We start from the raw sequence: 24001 nt of genomic DNA, 5'->3' as shown, positions 1-24001 counted from the left end.
CTGCAAGCTATCTTCCTGAGCAACAGTCACTAAATCATTTATAACTGGAGCTACGAAACTCCAAATCAAGTGCCGTTAATTTTACCTAAAAATAGACTTATATATATTATATCCATAAAATTTTCAGAATTTTTGGTTTATCCAATCAATACCAGATTTTTCTAAAAGTTTCGCATGTTTCACTATTTGACTAATCTGACCACCCTTCATTACGAATCAAATTTCTCATTGTACAGAATTCAAAATATGTTCTCGTTTATTTCATTTGAAACTAGACTCATTAAGCTTTAATTACATACTTTATTCAGCTTCTAATTCATCTCTCACAATTTATGGTGATTTTCCAAAGTCACGTTACTGCTGCTGTCCCAAGCAGATTTATTACCAAATCACTCTTTCACACATACCTTGCATGCATGTTATTTAAACATGTATATCACCAATCAATCATCATATATCTATGATTTTACTTAAGTATAATCTCCATTTCATCATTTTAAAGCACAACATGTTAGCCGATTTTTTCCCCTTAGCATCTAAGGCACATGCATGCTCATTGTTTGGCTCAACTTCACCTATCTTCCATTTTTCATCAAAAGAACATGAAACAACAACCATTTCCTTCATTTTAATTCATGACTAAATGCTCACAACACAACTAAAAACCAAAATATGCTTCAAGAGTTAAGGTAGAATCAAGAAGAACTCATGAACCTCAAAATAGAAGCAAGGTACCATGAACTTACCTTCAATTTTCTTCCCCAAGTGACCGAACATTCAAAAGATTTCTCCTCTCCTTTCTCTTCTCTAACTTTAGGCTATGATGAACAAAGATGGACAAAACTTTGTTCTTTTCACCCCTTTTTCTTTTAATAAAATTTCATATTTCATCCATTTAATTCTTTAATACAAAAGACATGAAATTCTTATCATGAAACATTTACCTAACCCATTATCATGAAACATTTACCTAACCTATTATCATGGAACATTTACCTAACCTATTATCATGGAACATTTACCTAACCTATTATCAATTTGTATCAATTTGTACCATAAATTATGGATATCAAGTGCACATTTTGTCTACAACAACATGATGGCTGGCCACTTCATGTAAAATGGGAGGTTTGTCATACAAATCCTCCTATTTTGCACTCCTATTTATTTGGTTACTTCAATTTAGCCTATAGCATTTTCAAACATTTTCACATAGGTCCTATTTCATAATTTCACTCACAAATGACAAAATTAAAGCATGAAATTTTGCCAACATTCACAGAATTCCCGAAAATTGGGGCGTTACAAGAAACTTCTAGACTGCAAGTTTTGCAAATTATTCGATTTAGTCCCTAATTTCAATTTAAGTACTTTGTGCATAAAATTTCTTCACGAAATTTTCACACAATCATGCAATCATATCATAGACCTTAAAATAATCATAAAATAATTATTTCTATCTTGGATTTTGTGGTCACGAAACCACTATTCCGACTAGGCCCAAAATCAGGATATTACAAGATAAGTATGAGTATTGCATTACATGTGGATTGAGATTGGAAGTATATTGAATTGATTGTATATTGAAATTGAAATTGATATGGAAATGAAATTTAAAAAAAAAGTGAAAGAATACCTTATTAACTAGTCGGATTGTGTCAAATATAATTGGCATGCCATAAGATTTTGAGAAGGGATTTGGAGATGTGATTTGGAGATGCTGATGTTTATATCTTTCGGATTTATCTGAAGAGGCACTCTGTGCTATTCTGGTGTGTTTTGGATGGATTATATTATTCTGGTGTGTTTGGGAGGATTATATTATTCAACGTAAAATTTTGGTGATGTTTTCTTCCTTAAATGAAAGTGGCATGTACATAGGTATTATAATAGTTATTTTGGTATGTTATATAATTATGTTGTAAATAAAAGTATTTGGTGTTTTGATGTTTTAAACTAGTGAAATGGTAGAAAATTGTTTATGGTATTAGTATGAATTAAAATGGTTTGAATGATTTTATGAACTAATTAGAAACAGTAATTAAGTTATCAAGTCAATATGTTAAGTATAATTTAGGTATATTTGAGTAGAGTATGTAAATGTATTGGTTGAATTATTGGAATTGGTATTGGTTGCTGTTTGAAAATTTGTAGGGAATGTTAGATATTTATAAAGGGGATATATTGAGTTTTTTTTTAAATAAAAAAATTTTAAAATAAAAAAATTTGGAAAAATTTCGGAGTACTTGAAGAAGTCCCGTTCCATTTTTACTATGCGATTTGGGCCTTGAGGGTCATTTAAAGGGGCTTTTTAATTTAATTTTAATATGTTTGTTATTTATTTATGAATTGTACATAAATTGATCGATATGTTCAGTAATGCCTCGTAATCCAGTTCCGGCGACTATTTGGGGTTAAGGAGTGTTACATCAAGTGTGTTCCAAGTAGTAGGTACTAAAATATAAGTTATGAAAACTTTATTTTTTTTAATGTTCAAATATATTAATGATTAGCCAAAATCACTGTAGCATCAAATGTAATATTCTTATATCAGGTTCCTTAGATCGAACCATCTATAGGGGTGTTACACTCCACCCACTCTTCTTCTTTCTTCATTAATTAATAACGAAAAACCTTTTTTCATTGACCTTTTGCATTAAGCAAATGGAAGTTCCACTTTCCTTAACTACAAGTATACTATTTTCTTTCCCATTTTTGTAATGCTAATCAATTAGCTCATGTTTTATACAAATATTACAATAAATAACATTTAAATTTCAAAATAATTAATGAAACATACAAGTTATTACATTAAGATGTTAGTTGTTAAAATTATGTTATGACGCAATATTCCTTTTTTACATCATATATATGATTAGCATTACAACAAAGACAAAGTTGTTCATAAAAAAACTTTAGTAGAAACTTTACATTTACCTTTTAGGTGGTTGAGTGTTGAAGATATGCAGCTTCTTAAATAGTTGTACCCTTAAAAAAGTTTATGAACTTGAACTTGTTATGTTGTTTGCCATTACCAACTCGCTACTCGCTTACTCGATTGGGATTGACCTGATCATCTTTACTTTAGAAGTGATTGTCAGCATAGTTTGCTTACATGAGTTTGCACGTGGTGGATTCGCATCATCATGCAAGCAAACTCATACTTAAGGAATACGTGTTAATCTTAGAATAAGGTACGTGTTGACATGCATAAAGACCTACTTAGAAGATCACATTTAAAAATCGTATCATATAAATAGAAAAATTAGCAACTTTTACATTTTACCTCAATTCTTCTCTACCATAATAACATTGAAGCTAAAATAAATAAAGATCACACTTTAAATAAACATTAAGCAAAACCTTAAAAACAAATTGCAAGTTAATCAAAATAAAATTTTTTTCTAACAACGATTTCTCTGAATACTTTTTATTAAAAGACTCCAACAACTTATATAAAATATAATTTATCACACCACTTTAAATGGGCCCAAACATCTGCTAATTTCCCAATGAAATTCAAATAAAAAATACACCTAATTGAAACATTGAATACCACTAGCATGGGATACTTCAAATGGATTAGTTATTTTCAAATCAAAAGCCGTTCCAGTGAATTTCATTTTCCTATTCTAACCTTCTCATTCTACTTTAAAACAATGAAAATATGGACACGAGTTTTATATAAATTAAATCTATTATGTAACTGAAAAAAAAAAGTTTGTTACCCTAGCATGGCATAGTCTGCCTCTCTGGCACATTTCTTAGGTTTCCTTTCTTCGATTTTTGTTTTGTTATTTGAGACGATGGTCTGCTTCAATAATCATTCTGGTCTTGATCAGCAAAGCATCTCCAAGGTAGGATCTTGAATCTGGAAAAAAAGGAAGTCGATTTAGCGGAAGTAACTCTTAATGAAGATGAGGAAGAAGCCTTACAAATTCAAGTTGAGCCAAACAAAGATAGAGAAGCAAGGAATTTTAGGTTAATAGGTTGTTTCTTAACAGCTAGTATTATTCATTTTTCAGCAATGAAAAGTACTATGGTAAATTTGTGGCATTCAGTACGAGGGGTTCAAATTCGAGATCTAGGAGAAAAACAGTTTTTATTTCAATTTTACCATGTTATGGATATGGATAAGGTGTTAAAAGGAGCTGTATGGACATTCAATAATCATTTGTTAGTTCTACATAAATTACAGTGGGGGGAAGATCCTTTAAAAGTTCCCCTAATCCCGTCACCCTTTTGGGTGTAGATTCATAATGTTCCTATTGGTCTCTTTTCTGAAAATTTGGTTGTGTAACTAGAGAATTTCATAGGGAAATTTTTAAAATATGATGACTCGAATCTGGGGAAAGAGAACAGAAATTATATGCGAATCAGAGTTCAGAAAGATGTAAGGCTTCCGCTGTCGAAACCCTTTTTTATTTTAAAAACAATGGGGATCGACTTTTGAAAACAAAAATGTGGAGTCGCCACCAATCTCTTGATTTAGGTGTGATTGGGCCACCTACTAAAACGTTTCATTCCATTAAAAATAATTTTGGTTCACGTAAAATCAAAAAAATAGGTTCGGGAGTCGGTTACGCATAAGGAAGGGTTAGCACCCTCATTACGCCCAAAAATTGGTACCAAATTGATTTGATGCTATCCTTATACCAAAAGGGTTTTTTAAAGAAAAGATTTTTCAAAGTATGATTCTTTTTAAAATGTTTGAATAGTTCAAATTAGCGGTCAAAATTCTCTCTTTTCAAAGATATGCAGCATCATACCCAGCACGATTGGATACGATCCTTTATACCTTTAAAAATACGATTGATTTTTGCCTTTTGAAAATTCGTACACTAAAATTATAAAAGGTTATCCAAATATTTAGTTCACCGAAAAAATCATACCCAGCACGATTGAGCATAATTTCCCGAATTCTCAAATATTGGATATTGCTTTATTTCAGAATTTTTGAATAATAAAAAAAATTAGAAATTCGCTCAAAACACGTTTATTTGTTTTAAAATAGATGGAATACTTAATGCATTGTATTGAAACATTTGTATAGGAAAGGATTAATGAACATGAAATAATATGATACAACAAGTCACAATTAATAAATCCAACAATTATGTACAACTATTCAAAGTAAAATGTAACCAAATTCTTAATCATGGATGGTGAACAATCAATACAAAAATAATATACAACAATAATTAACATGGCACAATATAAAACGATCCACAAAATATGTAAAAAATAAAATAGAATTAGAAGTCAATATAATATAGGACATTTTCAAAATAATGATGAATTAATTAACACATAACATAAGTTGACAAGTTTGTATAAAAACTAGGGATATATAATTATTTGTAATAAATATTGTAGAATAAAACATTTGAATCGAATAATATGCAAAATATTTTAAACACAAATTTTAAAAATTGACAATATGCATGGTAGCTTAAATAATATATAAAATATAAAAGAATAATAAAACACATGATAAAATATAATGTACATAATAAATTCATAAAACATGTATATATAAATAAATTTGGGAATAATTGTTTATAAAAAAATAGCATGAAATTAATAATGTATGAAAAAATTAAGTAAATATATAAATTATACATGTAACAAATTCTAGAAAATATAATCATATACACAAAAAGGTAAAAAACTATATTTGCAAAATACATAAATTTAGTGATGTATATTTATAAAACTACATTTATAAAGGGAATTTTAAAACAAATAATATATAACATAATTTTACATGTAACAAATTGGTTTGGATTGATGGCACATATAAATAATACATATATAAGGATGATAAAATATGAGAGTGTATACAATAAATAAATGGTATGATTTAAAATATAGTTCTTAAAAGAAACGCATTATAAGCATGAATAATTTTAATGAAAAAAAATATATACATAAAAGAAATATTAATATGAAATCAATAATGTAGACTATAGTAAAATAATTTAATATGGGTTATATACATGTGAAGAAATTTTAGAAATAATTGAATGTTAAAATAACATGGAATAAAAATATGAATTATAAAATTAACTTAATTTTATCATATACTATACATTTAATAAAACTAAAAAAAAAAATAAGTACAAATTTACTAAAAAGCTATATATATATATAAATAACATGACTTTAATAACGTATGTAGATTAAATATAAATACTAAATATATACTTAATAATTTATATGACACATAAAATAGACAAATTTCTAAAGAACGAGATATAAACATTAAAATATGTGAATGAATTCAAAAGAAATTACAAAATAACATGAAATTAATAGCATACATAAACTAAAATGAATTTTATTATAAATAAAACATAAATTATTAAAATAATAGAATAAAAGAGAAAAGATTATAATAATGTTTTTTTAAAACAAAATTCAACTATCAAAGCAACACGAAATAACACCACCAATAATCAAGCATGTAAAGAAAATATATGTGCAGTAAAATAAAAAATGAGGATAAGACTTAATTGAAACAAAATTGAAGCAGGAGAAACAATTTATATATAAGATAATTGCGAAATAGGATCAATATGCCATTTACACCAATGTGCGAGGACTGGAATTGGAAATACCCTGAGCCCCCAAAACGTTGCACTAAACCGCGGACCCAAGTGAAAAAGCGCACAAATTCTAGAGCCAAATTTTAAAAAACAAAGTAGGCAATCAGGAAGCAATTGAAGGCTTCGCGCGAAGGGAGGGTTCTAACGCGCAAATTCCCCATTTTAAATGGAAATGCACAGACTCGGCCAATTAAACGGGTTGACGCGCGGACCCTAGCTGTGAAGAAACGGTGCCGTTTTTGTTGTATGCCCAAAACTAAAAGAAAATGAATGGCAATTAGCCATTTCTTCCAAACACAAATTGATTACCCCAATTGTTAGCGTTTCGACTCAGCCGCCTTCATCTGCTAAGACTATTTCATCACCAGTTCACCGTTAAAATTGGTGAGTGATGTAGATTCAGCCTTTATTTCCGTCGAAATCAACACTCAAAGACTATTTTCACTTATGAATCCGCATTTCTAACCCTGATTACGACGGAGAAGCCAAGGGATCTCATCGATGCATTTAGCAAAGGTAACTTTCTCGTTTTTCTTTTTTTTTTAAAAAAACTAAAAAAAAACAAGATATATGCAAAAAGAAAAAAAATATATTGAAGACGGAAGAAAAATTTTAAATCACCTTCTGACTTTTTGATTCTTGGTATTGGATTTTCGTAGTGTGCGTAAAAATACATGGAGTACAAGTGAGGCTTTTTATAGCCTGAATTTACAGAAAAATAAAAATACTTTCCTGCTGTCATCTGCATATTCTGTTATTCCATTTCTTCTTGTGTATTCTTTTGCAGGAACGGCCGTACGGAAGAGATGACCCTGGTGACGTGGAGGCCGAGCGTGAGGATCTCTCATGTGAGGCCAATCTTCTGGTGCCATTCTGGCTTATTCCAGAAGCTTCTGGTATTCTCAAGCTGCTGAGATAATTTTTGGGTGTATTGGGCCTCGGGTTTTAGGGCTTATTTAATTGGGTCATGGGTTATTTTAGTGATTGGGTTGGGTGGTTTGTTTTATGTAATTGGACTAATGGACTTTTATTATTTTTGAGGTTTTTTATTTTTGTTTTATTTTTGGTTTTTAATTTCTGTTTTTTTATTCTAACGGGCCCGGGCGAGATGGGCCTATTACAGCCGCTAAAAAGGAGAAAGCAGATTAGGTTTTGTGGAAACTGCACATATGTAAGAATCAAATATGAAAGATTGCCACTATTCTGCTTCTGGTGTGGTCGATTGGGTCATAACAACTCTTTTTTTGAAGCTAAGATGGCATTAGGTGTGGAGACTAGTGAAGTGGGCTGGGACTTATCCTTAAGAGCTCAGTCTAGAAGGGCTCTAGCTATGAACAATGTTTGGTTGAAAGAAGAGGGCGATTGGAAAACAGACGAAAATAAAGAGGATGGTTATTCGATAAAGAATTTGGTGGGAAACAAAAAATCAGATTATGGACAAGCTTTTGACCCAATTTTGGGATTCAACTTAGAGGGCAAACTGACGGGTGGGCAGTGTACATGCCCAATTTTGCCAACCCAAACCCAACAAATCACTACCCATTACAAACAAACTAATACCCACTAACCCAATATTACCAGCCCAATACCTAACCCTAAGCCCAAAACAACCCAAGACCCAAATCAGAAAAACACCCAACAACCCTAACCCCTATTCCCACTTGCGTCGAACCTACCCCCACCTGCCTTCTGACACCAGCACCGGCCACCTGCTCCACCATGCCCATCCCCTGCAAGATGAAATGAAGCACGCAAACAGCAAATTTAGAAAAAACAGACAGTGAAAACAGGCTATAAAAGCCATGAAACAAAATGTAAAAAGGGGTTTTTTTTCCTTTCATTCGGCAGTAAGAAAAAACACAAAAACAAGAAGTAAAACATTCAATTTCAGAGTCAATATAGTGATTCAATCGGCGTTTAAATATGGAAATAGCATTTCAAGCAAACAAAAACACCAAGATCGAAGGATTAAAAGCTTAAAAAACCCTAAGGTGATTTCTTCTTTTTTCTATTTTAAGTTCGATTTTAAGCCTTTTTTTTACTTGTATATATTGAAACATATAAAAAAATAAATAAAAAGTAAAAATAAAGAAAAAGAGGCAACTTTTTACCTTCTCCGGCCACCGACCGAACGGTGGCCGGCTTCCCCCACTAGAAATCGCCCCATGCTCCCCCTCTCCCTTTTTTTTTCCTTTCCCCTCTCAAAGTGATTTTTTTTTCAGGATTTTAGGCTATTTATAGCCTACCAAAACGGCATCGTTTTGGTGCCCAAATTAAGCCAAAAACAGCACAGTTTTGGACCCCGGGTTGGGTCAACCCGACCTACTCCTAACAGGATCCGCGTGTTTTTAAGGGAAGGGTTATTTGCGCGTTTAACCCCTCCGCTTTTTAAACGTTTTGCAATTAAGTATTGCGTTACTTTTAATTTGGCCCTGAAATTTTGCACGGTTTTCAATTCAGTCCAGTTCAATACGGTACGTTTTAGAGGCTCGGATTTATTGCGCTTTTGACCCCTCCAGTTACGCGCATGTTATAATTTCGTCCTTTTCTTTAGTTTTGATTTCAAATTGGCCCCAATATTTAGTTTTTAATTCAATTTCGTCCTTTTTTTACCTTTTTTCGTTACTCTACTTTAATTATTATTATTATTATTATTATTATTATTATTACTTCTAATGTGCCCATATTATGTATTGTACTATGTGTATATATATATTTATATGTTACGTACTTTTAATATTATATTTTTATATATTATTATGTATATTTTTAATATGTATGTATTTGTGAAGTATTATCAATAGTTTTTTATTATTATTAGTTTCAAAATGTATATATTGTGTTTATATTTTAATACTACGCTATATATGTTTTTGTATTATGTATATATATTTTTAAATATTATAAATTGAGTATTTCTAACGTTATTACTATATATACGTACGTATATTTATCGCATAAATATTTTTATTTATCACTTCTAATGTATATATATATCGCATATGTTTTATATCGTATATTTCCCTTATTTATTTTTTATTAGTTATATGTTTTTTATTATTTCATGTACATATCTTTATATCATCTTTATTATTATTAATCTTAATACATGTTTTATATATGTATATATTATGTATATTTTAATATTATATTATATGTACGTATTCATATTATAGTGTTTTTAGTTACATATTTTTGTACTATATTATTTTATTAGTTTTGCTATTATTAGTATTATTTTTAGTTTCAATGAATATTCTAATATGTATATATATATACTTTAGTATCATAGTTGTATACTTTTATACGGTCTTATGTACATATATTTACACGCATATTTTCTTTTATATACATTTTTAATATCATATATGTATATGCGTTTTTACTATATTAGTTAGTCTTTTTCCCTATTTTATATATATATTTCAAATACTATGTATAGTATATTTATGACTCTATTACTATATATATTTTATGTACACACTTTTAATATTATTATGTATATATATTCGTTGTTTTTATTTCATGTTTAATATTATCATTATTTACGTTTAATATCGCATGCATGATTATTGTTTTTAATATTATTATCATATTTATTATTTGTTTTAATATATACCTGGCACTTTTATTTATTTCTATTTCATATCAATTTGCTTTGCATTATTTCGAAAATTTTATTCCTGTTTTTCGATTAATTTCAATGCATAAAGCAACATATCGGTTTAACACCAAGTCGTCAATTTCATCGCTATGTTGGGTGAATATCAATCGACTCGTGTTAAAACGGTATATCCTTCTCAAAAAAAAATCAAAAATATTGAAAATTCTTGTCTTTTCAAACGGATCATGATTAAATCTTATATTGAACTCGTATTTTTGAAAATCAAGACAACACTTGTTTATAAGATACCAATTTTGGGCGTCGCGAGGGTGCTAATACCTTCCTCGCGCGTAACCGACTCCCGAACCCTAATTTTTTTCTAGATTTTAACGTAGACCTAAACTCAGCCTTTTATTTGTTTTAATAAGAGATCTAATAGGTGTCCGATCACACCTAGGAAAAAGGATCGGTGGCGACTCCCTGTTTATTTCAAAAATCAAACGTCAAATTTCAAACTTTTTTCAATAAATCGCCACAATTAGCGACCAAGCTAAGCAAATTTTTACATCGCTACAGACAACATTTGGAGGAAAATATATTATAGTTGGTATGGAACATGACCTAGAAGATGGAGTTTTAATTAGAGAAGAAGGAAAGAAGAGAGCTAGGGGGAGATGGAGAAGCCAGTTGCAAGGGGTGAGTGTAGTAATACGGAATTCAGAAATAGGAGACTATTAGAGATCAATCATTTATCATCGGCGGCTGCCAAGAGAAAAGCCGGCTGATCACAATAAAAATTCTAAGCTAGAATGTCCGTGGATTGGGGAGGCCACGGACTGTTTGAAGACTTCGAAATACGCTTAAGGCACAAAATCCCCAATTGGTCTTCTTTATGGAGACAAAGTTGTGCAAAAGTCAAATGGAAAATGTTCGTTATAGATGTGGTTATGCAAATAGGACTGAAGTCGATTCTGAAGGCACCAGAAAAGGTTTATGTCTAGCATGGAGGAATGAGACTGGTGTTACGCTCCAAAGTTATTCCAAAAGACATATTGATGTGATAGTTGATGATAATGAAACAGGAGGTAGATGGAGATTTACTGGTTTCTATGGATCTCCTTATGCGCAAAACAAAGATAATTCTTGGGCAGACTTGAGGAATTTATACACTTGTGATACAGCTCATTGGTTTGTATGTGGGGACTTCAATGGGATCAAGTACAGTTTACCTCGATATGAAAGAAGAATGGAAATGTTCCGCAATGTTTTGGCAGTTTGTCAGCTAACTGATGTGGGGTTTTCTGGAAATTGGTTCACTTGGGAGAGGGAAAACCTACCTAAGACTAATATCTGAGAAAGACTAGACAGAGGAGTTGCCAACGAAGAATGGACGGCCATGTTTCCTGATGTAACTATTCGGCACTTATTCCACTCTTTTTCTGATCATTGTCCCCTTTTAATTAATACGAGAAAGGTCGAAAAACGACCAAACAAAAAGAGATTCAAGTTTGAGGCATGGTGGTTAATGGAAGAATCATTTGAAGAAAAGCTTAAAATCAGTTGGGTAACATCTTCAGGAAATTTGTTGCAAAAGCTAGATATGCTAAAGGATGAGTTACAAAAATGGGTTAAAAAGAGACGACCAGAAAAATGATGGCGAAAAGATTTTCTCACAGCCAGGCTTTTAGAATTAACAGAAACTGAAAGAGATAATGAAAAGATGGCTGAACTGATTGATATGAAGATTCAATTGAATTTTGAAATTAAGAAAGATGAACGTTATTGGGAAAAAAGAGCTCGTGTTGATTGGTTGAAATTTGGTGATAAGAATACAGCATATTTTCACAGTCAAGCAACACAAAACCGAAGAAGGAACCTTATCCATAAACTGAAAGATGAAGATGTGAGAGAAATGGAGATTATTTAGGAAATGGAAAGTATTGCGAGTTCTTATTTTCAGAATTTATTTTCGTCAGAAGTAGGAAGAAATTATGACCATTTGCTATCTGGAATTGAAATATGTATATTTGAGGAGGATAATCAAAGACTCACAGTGCTATACACAAAGGAAGAAATTAGAGATGCGGTATTTGAAATGGGTCATACAAAAGCCTTAGGAGAAGATGGATTACTGGTTGTTTTTTACCAGAAGTGCTGGTATATTATTGGAAATGATGTGGTCAAATTTTGTCTTCAAATTCTCAAAGATAGTACGAAAATTGAACAAATAAAGGTGACCCATATAATACTTATTCCAAAAATTGTCAATCCTTCTACTATGAAGCAATTTAGGCCTATAAGTTTGTGCAATGTGATTTACAAAATTGTGCCGAAAGTTATTGCAAATCGATTCAGAGGAGTTATTGAGAAATACATTGATGAGGCTCAGAGTGCTTTCATACTAGGAAGGCTGATTTCAGATAACGTTTTGCTGGCCTATGAAATTCTCCATACACTGAATCAGAAGAGATTGGGGAAAAAAGGTTTTATGGCGGTAAAATTAGATATGAGTAAAGTATACCACAGAGTTGAATGGAGTTTTATTAAAGAAATGATGGTTCGAATGGGTTTTGCGAAAAATTAGATATATACTATTATGAAATGTCTGGCTTCAGTGTCTTATTCAGCGGTGGTAAATGGGTGTATAGGAGAAAAGTTTCAACCGTCTAGGGGACTTTGACAAGGAGATCCTTTAAGTCCGTTTGTTTTTCTCATTTGTGGAGAAGGACTTTCTTGTTTAATGCGGCTAGAAGTTAGAGAAGGATTATTGAAATGAGTCAAAATCAGCAGACGAGGTCCGTAAATATCACATTTTTTATTTGCAGATGACTGCATATTGTTTGCAAGGCGACTAGTAAAGGAGCCATACTATTGAAGGAAATTTTAAGGGAGTATAGGATCTGTTCAGGCCAATGTGTTAACTTTGAAAAATCTACTGTCTTTTTTAGCAAAAATACAATAATAGAAGATAGACAAGTAGTTGAAAACATTTTGAGGGTACGAAGTTCAAATGACTCAGGACGCTATCTTGGACTGCCAAATATGGTTGGAAGAAGAAAAAAGGAATCGTTTCAGATTTTAAAAGATCGAATTAAGAAGCAGATTGACAATTGGAGTACTAGACACCTCTCTCAAGGCGGGAAGGAAGTTTTCATAAAGGCCGTCCCCCAAGCCATTCCTACTTATACGATGGCCTGTTTTCTTTTACCATATTCATTATGTATTGAATTAGAGGGTATTATTGCCAAGTTTTGGTGGCAAAAGGGGCATGGGAAAAGAGGAATACATTGGTGCACATGGAGGAATTTATGTATCTTAAAGGTTAAAGGGGGCATTAGTTTTAAAAATTTTAGTTAGTTTAATATCGCTTTATTAGCCAAGCAGCGGTGGTGCCTGATTACTTATCCAAATTCGTTATTGGCGAGAGCTGTAACACCCCTTACCCATATTCTATGCTGGAACAGGGTACGAGGTATTACCAGACTTAAACATAATTAAACACACCCAAAACCAGATCATAAAACTTCATTCCAAATTAACTATTATTCAAACACATGCTTAAAGTCCCTTATACGGGCCTACAAGGCCCAAAATATACGTTGGAATTAGATCAAGATCAAACTAAAAACTTTCAGAGCTTTTAGAAAACTTTAAAAAAAAATTATCATGAAACAGGGCCACACGCCCGTATGGGTAGGCCATGTGGTCACACACGCCCATATCCTAAGCCCATGGAGCTCTCTGACTTGTATTCAAGAAGAAACTTAAGTCACACAGCCTGAGCACACGCCCGTGTTGTGAGGCCGTGTGATAATTAAATTTCACGTTTTAAGTGCAGACTTCACACTGTCGTACCACACGGCCATGTTAAAGCCCGTGTGTGTCACACGGCCAAGCTACACGCCCGTGTGCTAGGTCGTGTGCCTAAACCTGGACATTCTATTTCTCATTTTTAAGTTGCAGGGGACACATGACCTTATCACATGCCCATATGGTAGGCCGTGTGTCACACACGGCGTAGACACACGCCCGTGTGTCTACCGGTGTAGACGAAAATAGGCCATTTAAGGTCGCTTTTCTCACCCTCTTAATATTTTCCTACACAAAATCATATTTATACACTAATAAAGTCCAACAAATCAACTACTTCAAGCCAAAACATGTATATTTCATTATCAAACATAACCATCGCATTCAATTTACTTTACATACTTAATCAACCATCGCATTCAATTTACTTTACATACTTAATCATTCATACTATACATTATCAAATCAACCCCTATACATGCCATATAAATAAATAAAAATTGTTTAACAAAATCTAACGGAATAAATCTGGATAGTGTGACCCTCGATGTAGATTCGATCCTCCGTATGTATATAAGTTAATCTACAAAACAAATAACATACACAAGTAAGCTTATTGAAGCTTAGTAAGCTCATAGGCACAAAAAATAAATCTTATCGAATATTGCACACAATCATATAATATTTAATTTCATTAAACTTTCCTGTAAATCACAAAATCATCAATAAGCTCATTTGACTTATTTCAATGTCACTATTCACCAATTTTAGATCTCTTGAGCCTATTTCTCATTTACTTTCATAGTCAAACTAGGGAACAATAATGGAATTGAGTGCTTCATTATCACATTGCCATGGTAAAACCATGGACTTGCACATAGTCACATATAACACACCAAAGTTATAACCTAGCCATGGTCTTACACGGATCACATATCAGACCGATGCCATATCCCAGATATGGTCTTATATGTAAGCATATAACACACTGTACCAATGCCATAGCCCAGCTATGGTCTTATACGGGCGCAAATATTACATTTTTTCTGTCAAATCATTATGGTCATAGAACAAAAGCACTTAAATCCATTGTTCCAACTAATTTGTACTTTTACTTAATTATTATTCCATAATTATTGCAATTTGATAGTATTCACCTACAATAATATACCTGAGGAAATCATATGATTTCCATAACAAAACATTAAATTTTTCCATATGAACTTACCTGGGCTGATTTGCAAAAGTCGTAGAAATTTCAGGGACTATTCTTAAAATTTTTCCTTTTCACGATTCACTGCGTTTTCTTGATCTATAATTATAAAATCATTTCCTTATTAGCATTTATTTCAATTATATTCCACGTCACAATTTATGCCCTTTAATTTTTAAAATTACACTTTTTCCCCTAACTTTTCAATTTTTACAATTTAGTCCTTACTCAATTTATTCATCAATTGAACTAATTCTTCTCAAATATCACTTTATCTCAACATTATAACTACTTCCAAGCCTTTGACATTCAAAGTTTCAACACAAAACCCTAATTACAACAACTTATGACGATTTCCAAGTATGGAGAGGGGAGCCATCCGGTAAATTTTCAGTAAGAAGCGCCTATAAACTATTACAGGAGGCTAGCTTGGATTCTAATCTTTTAATACAAACCGATCTAAAAGATTTCTACAAAAAACTTTGGAATCTACAAATGCGTACGAAGATTACAATCACAATATGGCTTATTTCTTGGAATTATATTCCTACTCTTGTCAACCTAAAATCTAAACGAGTAATGGCTAATGCAGTGTGTCATTAATACGAAAACGGAGAAGAAGACAGTATTAACGTTTTTTGGCAATGTCCTATAACAACAGAGGTATGGCAAGGGTTAGGCTTCTCATGGGTACTAAATAGCACAAATCTTTAGGCTTCTCGTAGGTACTAAATAGCACAAATCTAAGTATAAGGGATTGGCTTACCTAGATCTTTAAGAGTTGCTCTTCTGAATAGTCTCGAATGGTCTACTGTGGAATATGGCTCATCTGAAACTCGAGAAACAGGTTCGTCTATGAAAGGAAAGCAGTGACAGCAAGAGAGTTATCACAATAATACAAAGCTATATGGTTGAACTTACAGGTATAACAGACAGATCAAGTACCTTGACCATAAACAAAAATCATAGCAGTTGAGAAATTAATACTAGGGCGGAGATCAAGTTTGACGCAGCCTTTGATAAAAGAAACTTTGTAATACCCCCTTACCCGAGACCGTCACCGAAGTTGAGCATGAGACATTACTAAACTTATTTTAGCATTTAAACAAGTTCAAACAATTCTCGTAGTAAACTATCCATCTACGTCACAGTCTCTAAAAAAATCACATCTCGAGTTACAAAACTCAAAATCCAATTCCGTAAATTTTCCCTGAAACTAGACTCATATATCTATTACTATTTTTTTTCTAGAATTTTTGGTCAGGCCAATTAGTACAGTTTATTAGTAAAAGTCTCCCCTGTTTTAGGGTTTGGCTACTCTGACCCCTGTGCACTACAAATCAAATTTCTTCCTGTACAGAAATTCAATGACTATTCTGTTTGTTTCAATTAAAAATAGACTCAATAAGGAATCCATAAATATAAAGTATGAGTCCTAATTATTTATACACAATTTATGGTGAATTTATAAAGTCATAACAAGGAATCCAAAAATTGCTCTAACCCTGTTTCACCAAAACGTAAATATATCATAAAATACAACTCTTTTACCTATTTTGTTTCTTCCTTATAAAAATAGATTCATTAAGCTTCAATTAAATATTTTATTCATCAACTAATTCACTTTCTACTATTTTTGGTGTATTTTCAAATTTGGACTACTGCTACTGTCCAAATCTGTTTTAGTATAAAATGTTGATAACTAAGTTTATAACATTTTCATTTCTTCTCTCTACAATATTTACCATCACTTCCTCTTATTTCTCTTCACTAACATATCAAAAACATACCATACTTAAGGTTTTGGTAACATTTACATAACATACCAAAATATCACTTAACAACTTAGGTACTTTCAAAATGACCAAAAGACATCTTAGGTACAATGCCATTTTCCAAAAAGATAGAAACTTCACCAATTTGAGTTCGGGAATCGGCTTGTATGCTGAATCCTTATACTTTAGTACCTAGCCTGTGCACGGAAACAAACCATACGCTAAGAATACTCTCGGTGGTATTTCTATAAACAATAGCTTAATCAACTTTAAAACATGGTAATTCAAACACATTATTGCTATTATTCAATATCAATCATTATTTCAATAACAGTCAATCAATCAGTACTTTAATAATCTTTACTTTATTTACCGTTATTAACATAACTCGAACACTGACGGATATACGGATCCAACCCACACTCCGGGATAAGCACATAGTGCTTCATCGGAACAAATCCGAAACTTTAACATTATAGTACACAAAGTACTTCATCGGAACAAATCCGGAACTTTAACAGTAGTCGACCCATAATATCTCATCGACTCAATGTCGGAATATCCCAATACTTCCAATTCCTATGACATGTCAACTATATCCGACTAGCCCGAAACTGTTAATAGGATATTCAAAATCACATTTATTTCAATATGGTAAGAATACTTACCTCATTCACATTTTCATACAATATAAATATCAAATATAGCAATAACGATTAAGCTCGGTTTATAGAAATACAAAACACTATTTATCGAATTTAATTGATATCTTCGTTCACTTTCTCTTTTCCCTTCTTTGACGACGTATCCGGTGCTACGTTAGCTACGGACAATCATACAATTAAAAATCATCAATATACTAATTCATAAAACACATTTTCACTTTCTATCAAACTTTTACAGAAATTTCAATTTCATCCTTTTCTCATTACTAATCTTTTTTTTAAACTAAATCATCATATTTTCATTTAGTCAACTCATTAACAATTTCAAGCTCATAAAAAAATCATCATAAAACATAAATTTTGAGCTCTATACAACTTAGTCCCTAGTTAAACCTAACTTAAAAATTCCTTTAACAAATCACTTCTAACTTCAAATTCTATCAATTTAACCCATAAAACCTCAATTTATTCAACTAAATCAATATCTAAAAATTCTCTATTTTTTTTCATTTTAACTTCATGCATGTAGAACTTTGAATTAGGCATCCATAAACATAAAAATTACAAGAAAATGAGCTAAAATAACTTACCAATCAAGCTTTAGGGCCTTAATCCTCAAATTTTCCCTTTTCTTTTTCTTTCTTTCTTTCTTTCTCACGTTTACTCTTTGTAACTCTTTCTATCTTTCTTTTTTTTACTTCATTTCCTTTATTCATAAATCTATATTCAATATAATAATATTGATAATATAATATTATTCTAATAAAATAACTTAATCTATAAGAAAAATTACTTTAACACATTTAATATTTTTACCAACTATTACACATGTTATACAGTATTAACACACACATGTCACTTAGGGTCTAATTGCTAGATTAGTCCCTTTACTAATCTTTAATCTATAATTAAACTTTTATACCATATGCAATTTAGTCCTTATTCTAAATTCAAGCTACTTAACTTAATCAAACATTAATCAACCACTCAACTATAATTCATAAATATTTCTAATAAATATTCATAAATTAATTTCACGGAAACAATACTCAAGACTCGATTTCTGATACCGTAACTTTCAGTTCATTACAAACTTTAAATCGACTTCACGTTTGGTGGCTTGAGACTGTTCGGGGAACTTTTGGCATCAAAAACTGTATTACACTAAAATGTTCCATCGCCTTTTGCAGCCGAAGCCTACGCAGGACTACAGGCTGTAAAGTTAGGAATATCGTTGGACGTTCGTAGTCATTAAAAAATGTCAATCGCAAGAACAAGATAAGTCAGTCATCGGAGCGATAATCAATGACATTCAAAGCAAGAAAGCATGGTTTCATGAAATCGGGTTCCAGCTTATAAACAGAACAGACAACATCCATGCCCACAAAGTAGCAGAAGAATCTTTAACGAAATAAGAGGAAACATACCAGTTGAGAGCGAACCCAGGCCTTTCCCATTTGAACCCGGAAGGATGATGGAGAATATGCCCAGATTAGAGAAGATTTTGCACAGAAAGAATTGAATAGCATAAATGAAAACTAAAAGAGAGGCTACTCGACTGCACAGAAAGGGACGTTGAAAAAGATAAGAAGAGGTTGTTGGTGTCCAGCTGTGCCTTGGAAATCGGCTAGGCATTATTACTTTAGGTTTCCCTTTTCTGCAAATTTAATTGAGTTTTCTTTTCATTTGATTTTGTTTATTTTAATTTAGGTTTTGTTTGTTAGGCCGATAAGTATGATACAATCCATAAAACCAATACCAAAATCGAGCCTCATAATATGTTTTCTATTTTCTTCTTAATAATATAAGCCCAGCCGAATTTACTTAAAAAAATATATTATGTAACTATATAATGACTGTATAAATTTTACTTTTTAGACAATAAATATCTAGTGAGTATAAAATATTTATTATGGTATAATTTTAAGAAATATCTAGTAGAAAGTAATTTTAAATAAAATTATTTTTAATATAGATATGATCTTAATAATATTTAATTATTATTTAATCATAATATAATTTTAAAATATTTTATTATTTAATGTAAATATAATTTTAGTTATTTATTATATTATAAACACATTTTAAGCTAATGTTTGTAATAATTAAGGCTGAATACGAACGATATCGGTTTTTGCTCATCACCGTTAATTTATCCTTCAAACATGTTGATTTATTTTTGCTCATCACCGTTAATTTTAGTATCAACTGTGTTAATCGGCTTGCCTTTGGATGGTCGAACAACACCAGTGAGGTCTGTTTGGACCTGTTTTTGCAGTCAATCACACAACAAACTGGTTTTTGGATAAACACCAGTGAGTTGTGCTGAAAGTTTCAGCTGGTATAATTGCCTCCAGTGGGTGGACTGTACAAGAGTTTTTCATTTTTTTTATCCTTCAAAGTTGTGTTTAATCTTATCACGACACTTGTTTTTAACCTTAATAAAAATAACCCACCATCCATCTAAGGACGCATGTAGCAGAGAAATGGTTTTTGGGGTTTGGCCATGGAATAGTAGTTTAATATGAAGTACATTCAAGAAAATATCAGACCACGTGAGGGGCCGCGGGGGGGGGGGTTCCCAATCTTACTGAGACCACAAAAACTAAGAGTACTGTTGATGAATTCTCAAATCTCAAGCAGCAAACAAAACAATTAACAAATCTCCGGCTCTTACCAGCGACCTAATTACATCAGATCCTTTGCCATCTATGAAATCCAATTCCAAAAGAAAACTTACGGTATGCTCCTACCTTACCAACCCTCTTCTAACTCAATATCCAAGGGAACGAGATTCAACATTGATCATTAACATCAATTAATTAAATTTTACATTATCATCAAACTCCAAATGGAGCTTTTCTTCTCTTACCCCCAAAAAGAAAAAAAAGAAAAAACTAGTAAGGAATATTCTATTTGAACAAGAAAATTAAGATGAAGCTGGGGACAGGGTGAGGTTAAGATCCAAACCATCATCTTCTTGTTTTTTCTCCTCTTGTTTGTTGTTGAAAGAGGGTGGAAAGATGATAGATGGCCTTCGAAACTCAATCTCTGCAGTAAAATCTTCCCATTCGAAGCTTGGAACCCAACTGGATTTCTCACCATCATCACCCAACTTACTTGTCTTGTTTTTCTTCTTCTTCTTACTTTTCTCTTCCTGCTCTCTTTGTATCAGCTCATGTTTTCGCCTATTACGCGCCTCTCGAAAATTCCTTAACAGCGCAAAAAACTGCTCCATCTTCTCCTCTTCTTCCTCATCTTCACCATTCACAACATGATTTTCCTTCTCGCTCGCCATGTCAAAAGAAAAAGGGGAGATTCTGTAATTTTATGTTACGGAAATGGGCTCTTTTCTGACACTGCTAGTACGATTTTTATCTGTTGTCTTCTTTTCTGCTTACCAATTCATTCAAATTTGTCCGCCTATTTATACAAAGAAAGGGAAATTCCGTCAGGATCTGCTGTTGAAAGACAGACGTGCCCTGCCGGCGCCAAGCTCATCATGGGGCCATAAAAGTCAAAGTGAAATAGGACGCGTGGGCAGTGAATTTGGTTGGTACGTCACAAATGACGTGGGGTGGGATGTTGGTTGCATGACAACGTAAAGCGTTGGGAGAATGTTGACGTAAGTGGAATGACGCAATATGAAACCAAATCCTAAACAAATATAAGGCTGGCGTGCGTGATACCAAGTATACGGATTTTTTTATAAAATTAACTTAAAAAATTTAATTAATTACATAAATAATTCATTTTTAATTAAACATGTAGATGATTTAAAATTTACAGTAAAAATTGTGTAGCAAAAAAATTTAGCGCCACCAACATACCACATCAGCAATCATGATAAAAAATTTAATTTTTAGTGAAGTCATTTTACATGACTCCACTTATATAAATGTCAAGAAAATACTATAATTTTTGAAAAAATAAATAAGCTTTAAAATAATTTTTTCTTTTTTGTGAAGCTAAATAAATTGGTGCAACTAGTTTGCAAAGCTGTCCACCCTTTTTCCTTTTAAAAATTTAAATATATTAAAAAAAAATTTATTTTTGTCTTTACCTATTAAAAAATATTTTAAAATTTTAAATTTAGTTATACTTAAAATAGGTCATTTATGTAATTAATTAAATTTTTGAGTTAATTTTATAAAAAAACCAAAATATACGCATAGGCAATAGTTGATTGTAAATTGGCCAACTGATTTGACTTTTGGACCATAGAATTCCACAATCGCTGTACTCTGTTTTGGCCTTTTTCTGGGGCTGGCCAATAAAAACGTAGAATCAGTATCCCATTCTAAAATTCTGTAGTAGTAGTTGTTAAGACAATGGCATGTACCAATGTTTCTCCAAAACCAAAAGCCAAAGGTTTTGGATGGAAGAGATGTTTGGTGCATTTGGAATTTTTCCTAAATAGAATTTAACTTGAGAACTTTTGTTGGATTTTAAGCTTGGTTAAATTAATGGTAGTAGGTTTCACATGGCTTGTTGATTTTTGAAACACCATTAAGTAGACATATATATGAAAACGACTTCATACCTAAAAAAGCTGATCAGAGTAGACATCATTATGAATCTAGAAAGTTTAGGCATTATTGGTATCTAAGTTGGAGAGGGGGCTCCAAAGTTTTGAATCCATTGTCTATTTTCAACACCAAATTATCTCATTTATTTATCCTATTCTTTTCCCCAAAATATTTTCATTTATTTATTGATTAGTGCTTATCTCAGCATAGCGTTAATTTTATAGTCTGCTGATATCAGGAGAATCCTGCATGTTTGCCCGTCACCTTAATGACAGCACCAAACACAACGACTGGAGTATAAGAATAGTAGTAATAAAATACTAGTCAACATTACGACGGTTGCAACCATCTTTACACCACGGGGCTCTTGACGCTTTCTTGGGATGACAAATTCAATTGTGGGTTTTTTATTTAAATATTATGAAAATAATAATCAGGGTAAATTACAACTCAAGTCACTCTAAAATTATGTTGTTTTTATTTTGATTATAGTAATTTTTTTTGTCAATTTAGTTACTTTAATTAAAATAATTGCTCGAATTAATCACTTATGTTAAAAACTCCATCAATTCATTAATGGATTGCTGACATGTCATTTTTTTTTACTTTTGACTAAAGTTAGAGACCTTTCTGTAATTAGCTCAAAATATTTTTTTGTTTATTTGCAACATAAGACTAAAGTCTGTAAGTTTTCTCTTTTTTCTTATTGTCGTATGTTTCTTGAGAAAAGTAACAGGGGAAAATGAGGATAGTTTTGAATTCTTTGTTTGACTTATAGTTATAGTGAGTATTATGTTCATAGTGTTTTTTTGTACACGTTTGATTTGTGCTCAAATGTGGCTACGTGCTTCTCAAAGATCTTTCGTAATTTCTTTAAGATTTGATCTTAGTATGGTTAGTTTTCTTTTTCTTTTTCTTTTTTAAAGGAAACTTTATTTTCCACCTTAATTCTTAAATTTTCAGAACTAGATTGTGTTTTATTTCTTTATGTGTGTGCTTGGTTTATTAATAAATTTGGTTTTGTTGGGTGTTTAATTTTACTGATAAAAAATAATGATTCCCCAAACAATAATTTTTATATAAATATTTCTTGCCATTTTCTTTTCATGGTAATTATGTTATTGTTATTAGGTGTTGCACGTTAATAATGAAAAGATGATTTAGAGAGTATTAAAGAGAAGATTTTTAAAAAAATTAAAAAATCTAATTTTTTTCTCTTATTTTTTCCTTTGCATGTTTTCTCTAAAAAAAAGTTAAGAGAAAATCAATTGAAGGAAAAAAAAATAAGAGAGTGATAAACTTATCCGAGTAAGAAACTAAAACATGGGATGTTTTGGACTAGAGGTGTGCATGGGCCGGGCCACCCGACCCAGCACGGCCCGAAGGCCTGCCCGAAATTTGGGTGGGTTTGGGAAAAAATATAGGCCATAAAAATTGGCTTGGGAAAAAAAATTAGGCATTTTTTGCCTGAGTCCGGCCCGGCCAGGCCCGAATTCACTACATGACAAAATCTATTTTTTTTAATATTGTTTCCTTATTGTTTTCTCCCTATTTTGCTACTATTTTATTATTATGTTGCTACTATTTTGTTGTTATTGTTTGGATATTGTATAAAATTTATTTTATTGTTAATTTTTTTATTATTTTAAACACATTTGTTAATTTTGTTATTATTTTAGAAACATTTGCTTGTTAAGTTATATCTATTTTAGTGTTATTTAAGTATACATATTTTTTAAAATTTATTTTCAATATGTTAAGAAATATTTATTTGATGTTTTTAGCATTTTTTATAGT

At 31.6% G+C, this 24001-nt stretch overlaps 1 protein-coding gene and 2 long non-coding RNA genes across 3 annotated transcripts; 1 reads left to right on the top strand and 2 right to left on the bottom strand.

Moving 5' to 3' along the window:
* The first annotated feature begins 6826 nt into the window (after positions 1–6826).
* LOC107923156 (uncharacterized) lies at positions 6827–7668 on the top strand. Its single transcript, XR_001691540.2, has 2 exons — positions 6827–7124; positions 7396–7668. It is a non-coding gene; the product is annotated as an uncharacterized lncRNA (long non-coding RNA).
* A 6691-nt stretch (positions 7669–14359) lies between these two features.
* LOC107923283 (uncharacterized) lies at positions 14360–19423 on the bottom strand. The gene is made up of 4 exons (XR_001691563.2): positions 19103–19423; positions 17152–17207; positions 16002–16088; positions 14360–14605 (listed from the first exon to the last, which is right to left on the bottom strand). It is a non-coding gene; the product is annotated as an uncharacterized lncRNA (long non-coding RNA).
* Positions 19424–20454: 1031 nt separating this feature from the next.
* Positions 20455–21148, bottom strand: LOC107923232 (protein NIM1-INTERACTING 1). The gene has a single exon (XM_016853445.2). The coding sequence runs from the start codon at positions 20971–20973 to the stop codon at positions 20605–20607; it is 369 nt and encodes a 122-aa protein (XP_016708934.1). The 5' UTR covers positions 20974–21148; the 3' UTR covers positions 20455–20604.
* Between the last annotated feature and the right edge of the window lie 2853 nt (positions 21149–24001).

The sequence above is a fragment of the Gossypium hirsutum genome, chromosome A11, assembly GCF_007990345.1.
Source record: "Gossypium hirsutum isolate 1008001.06 chromosome A11, Gossypium_hirsutum_v2.1, whole genome shotgun sequence".
NCBI lineage: Eukaryota > Viridiplantae > Streptophyta > Magnoliopsida > Malvales > Malvaceae > Gossypium > Gossypium hirsutum.
Note: the sequence above shows the minus strand (reverse complement) of the source record. Positions and strands in the feature narration are given on the sequence as shown.

Coding starts and splice junctions, on each gene's coding strand:
- LOC107923232 (XM_016853445.2), bottom strand. CDS start 20,973: ATGGCGAGCGAGAAGGAAAATCATGTTGTGAATGGTGAAGATGAGGAA.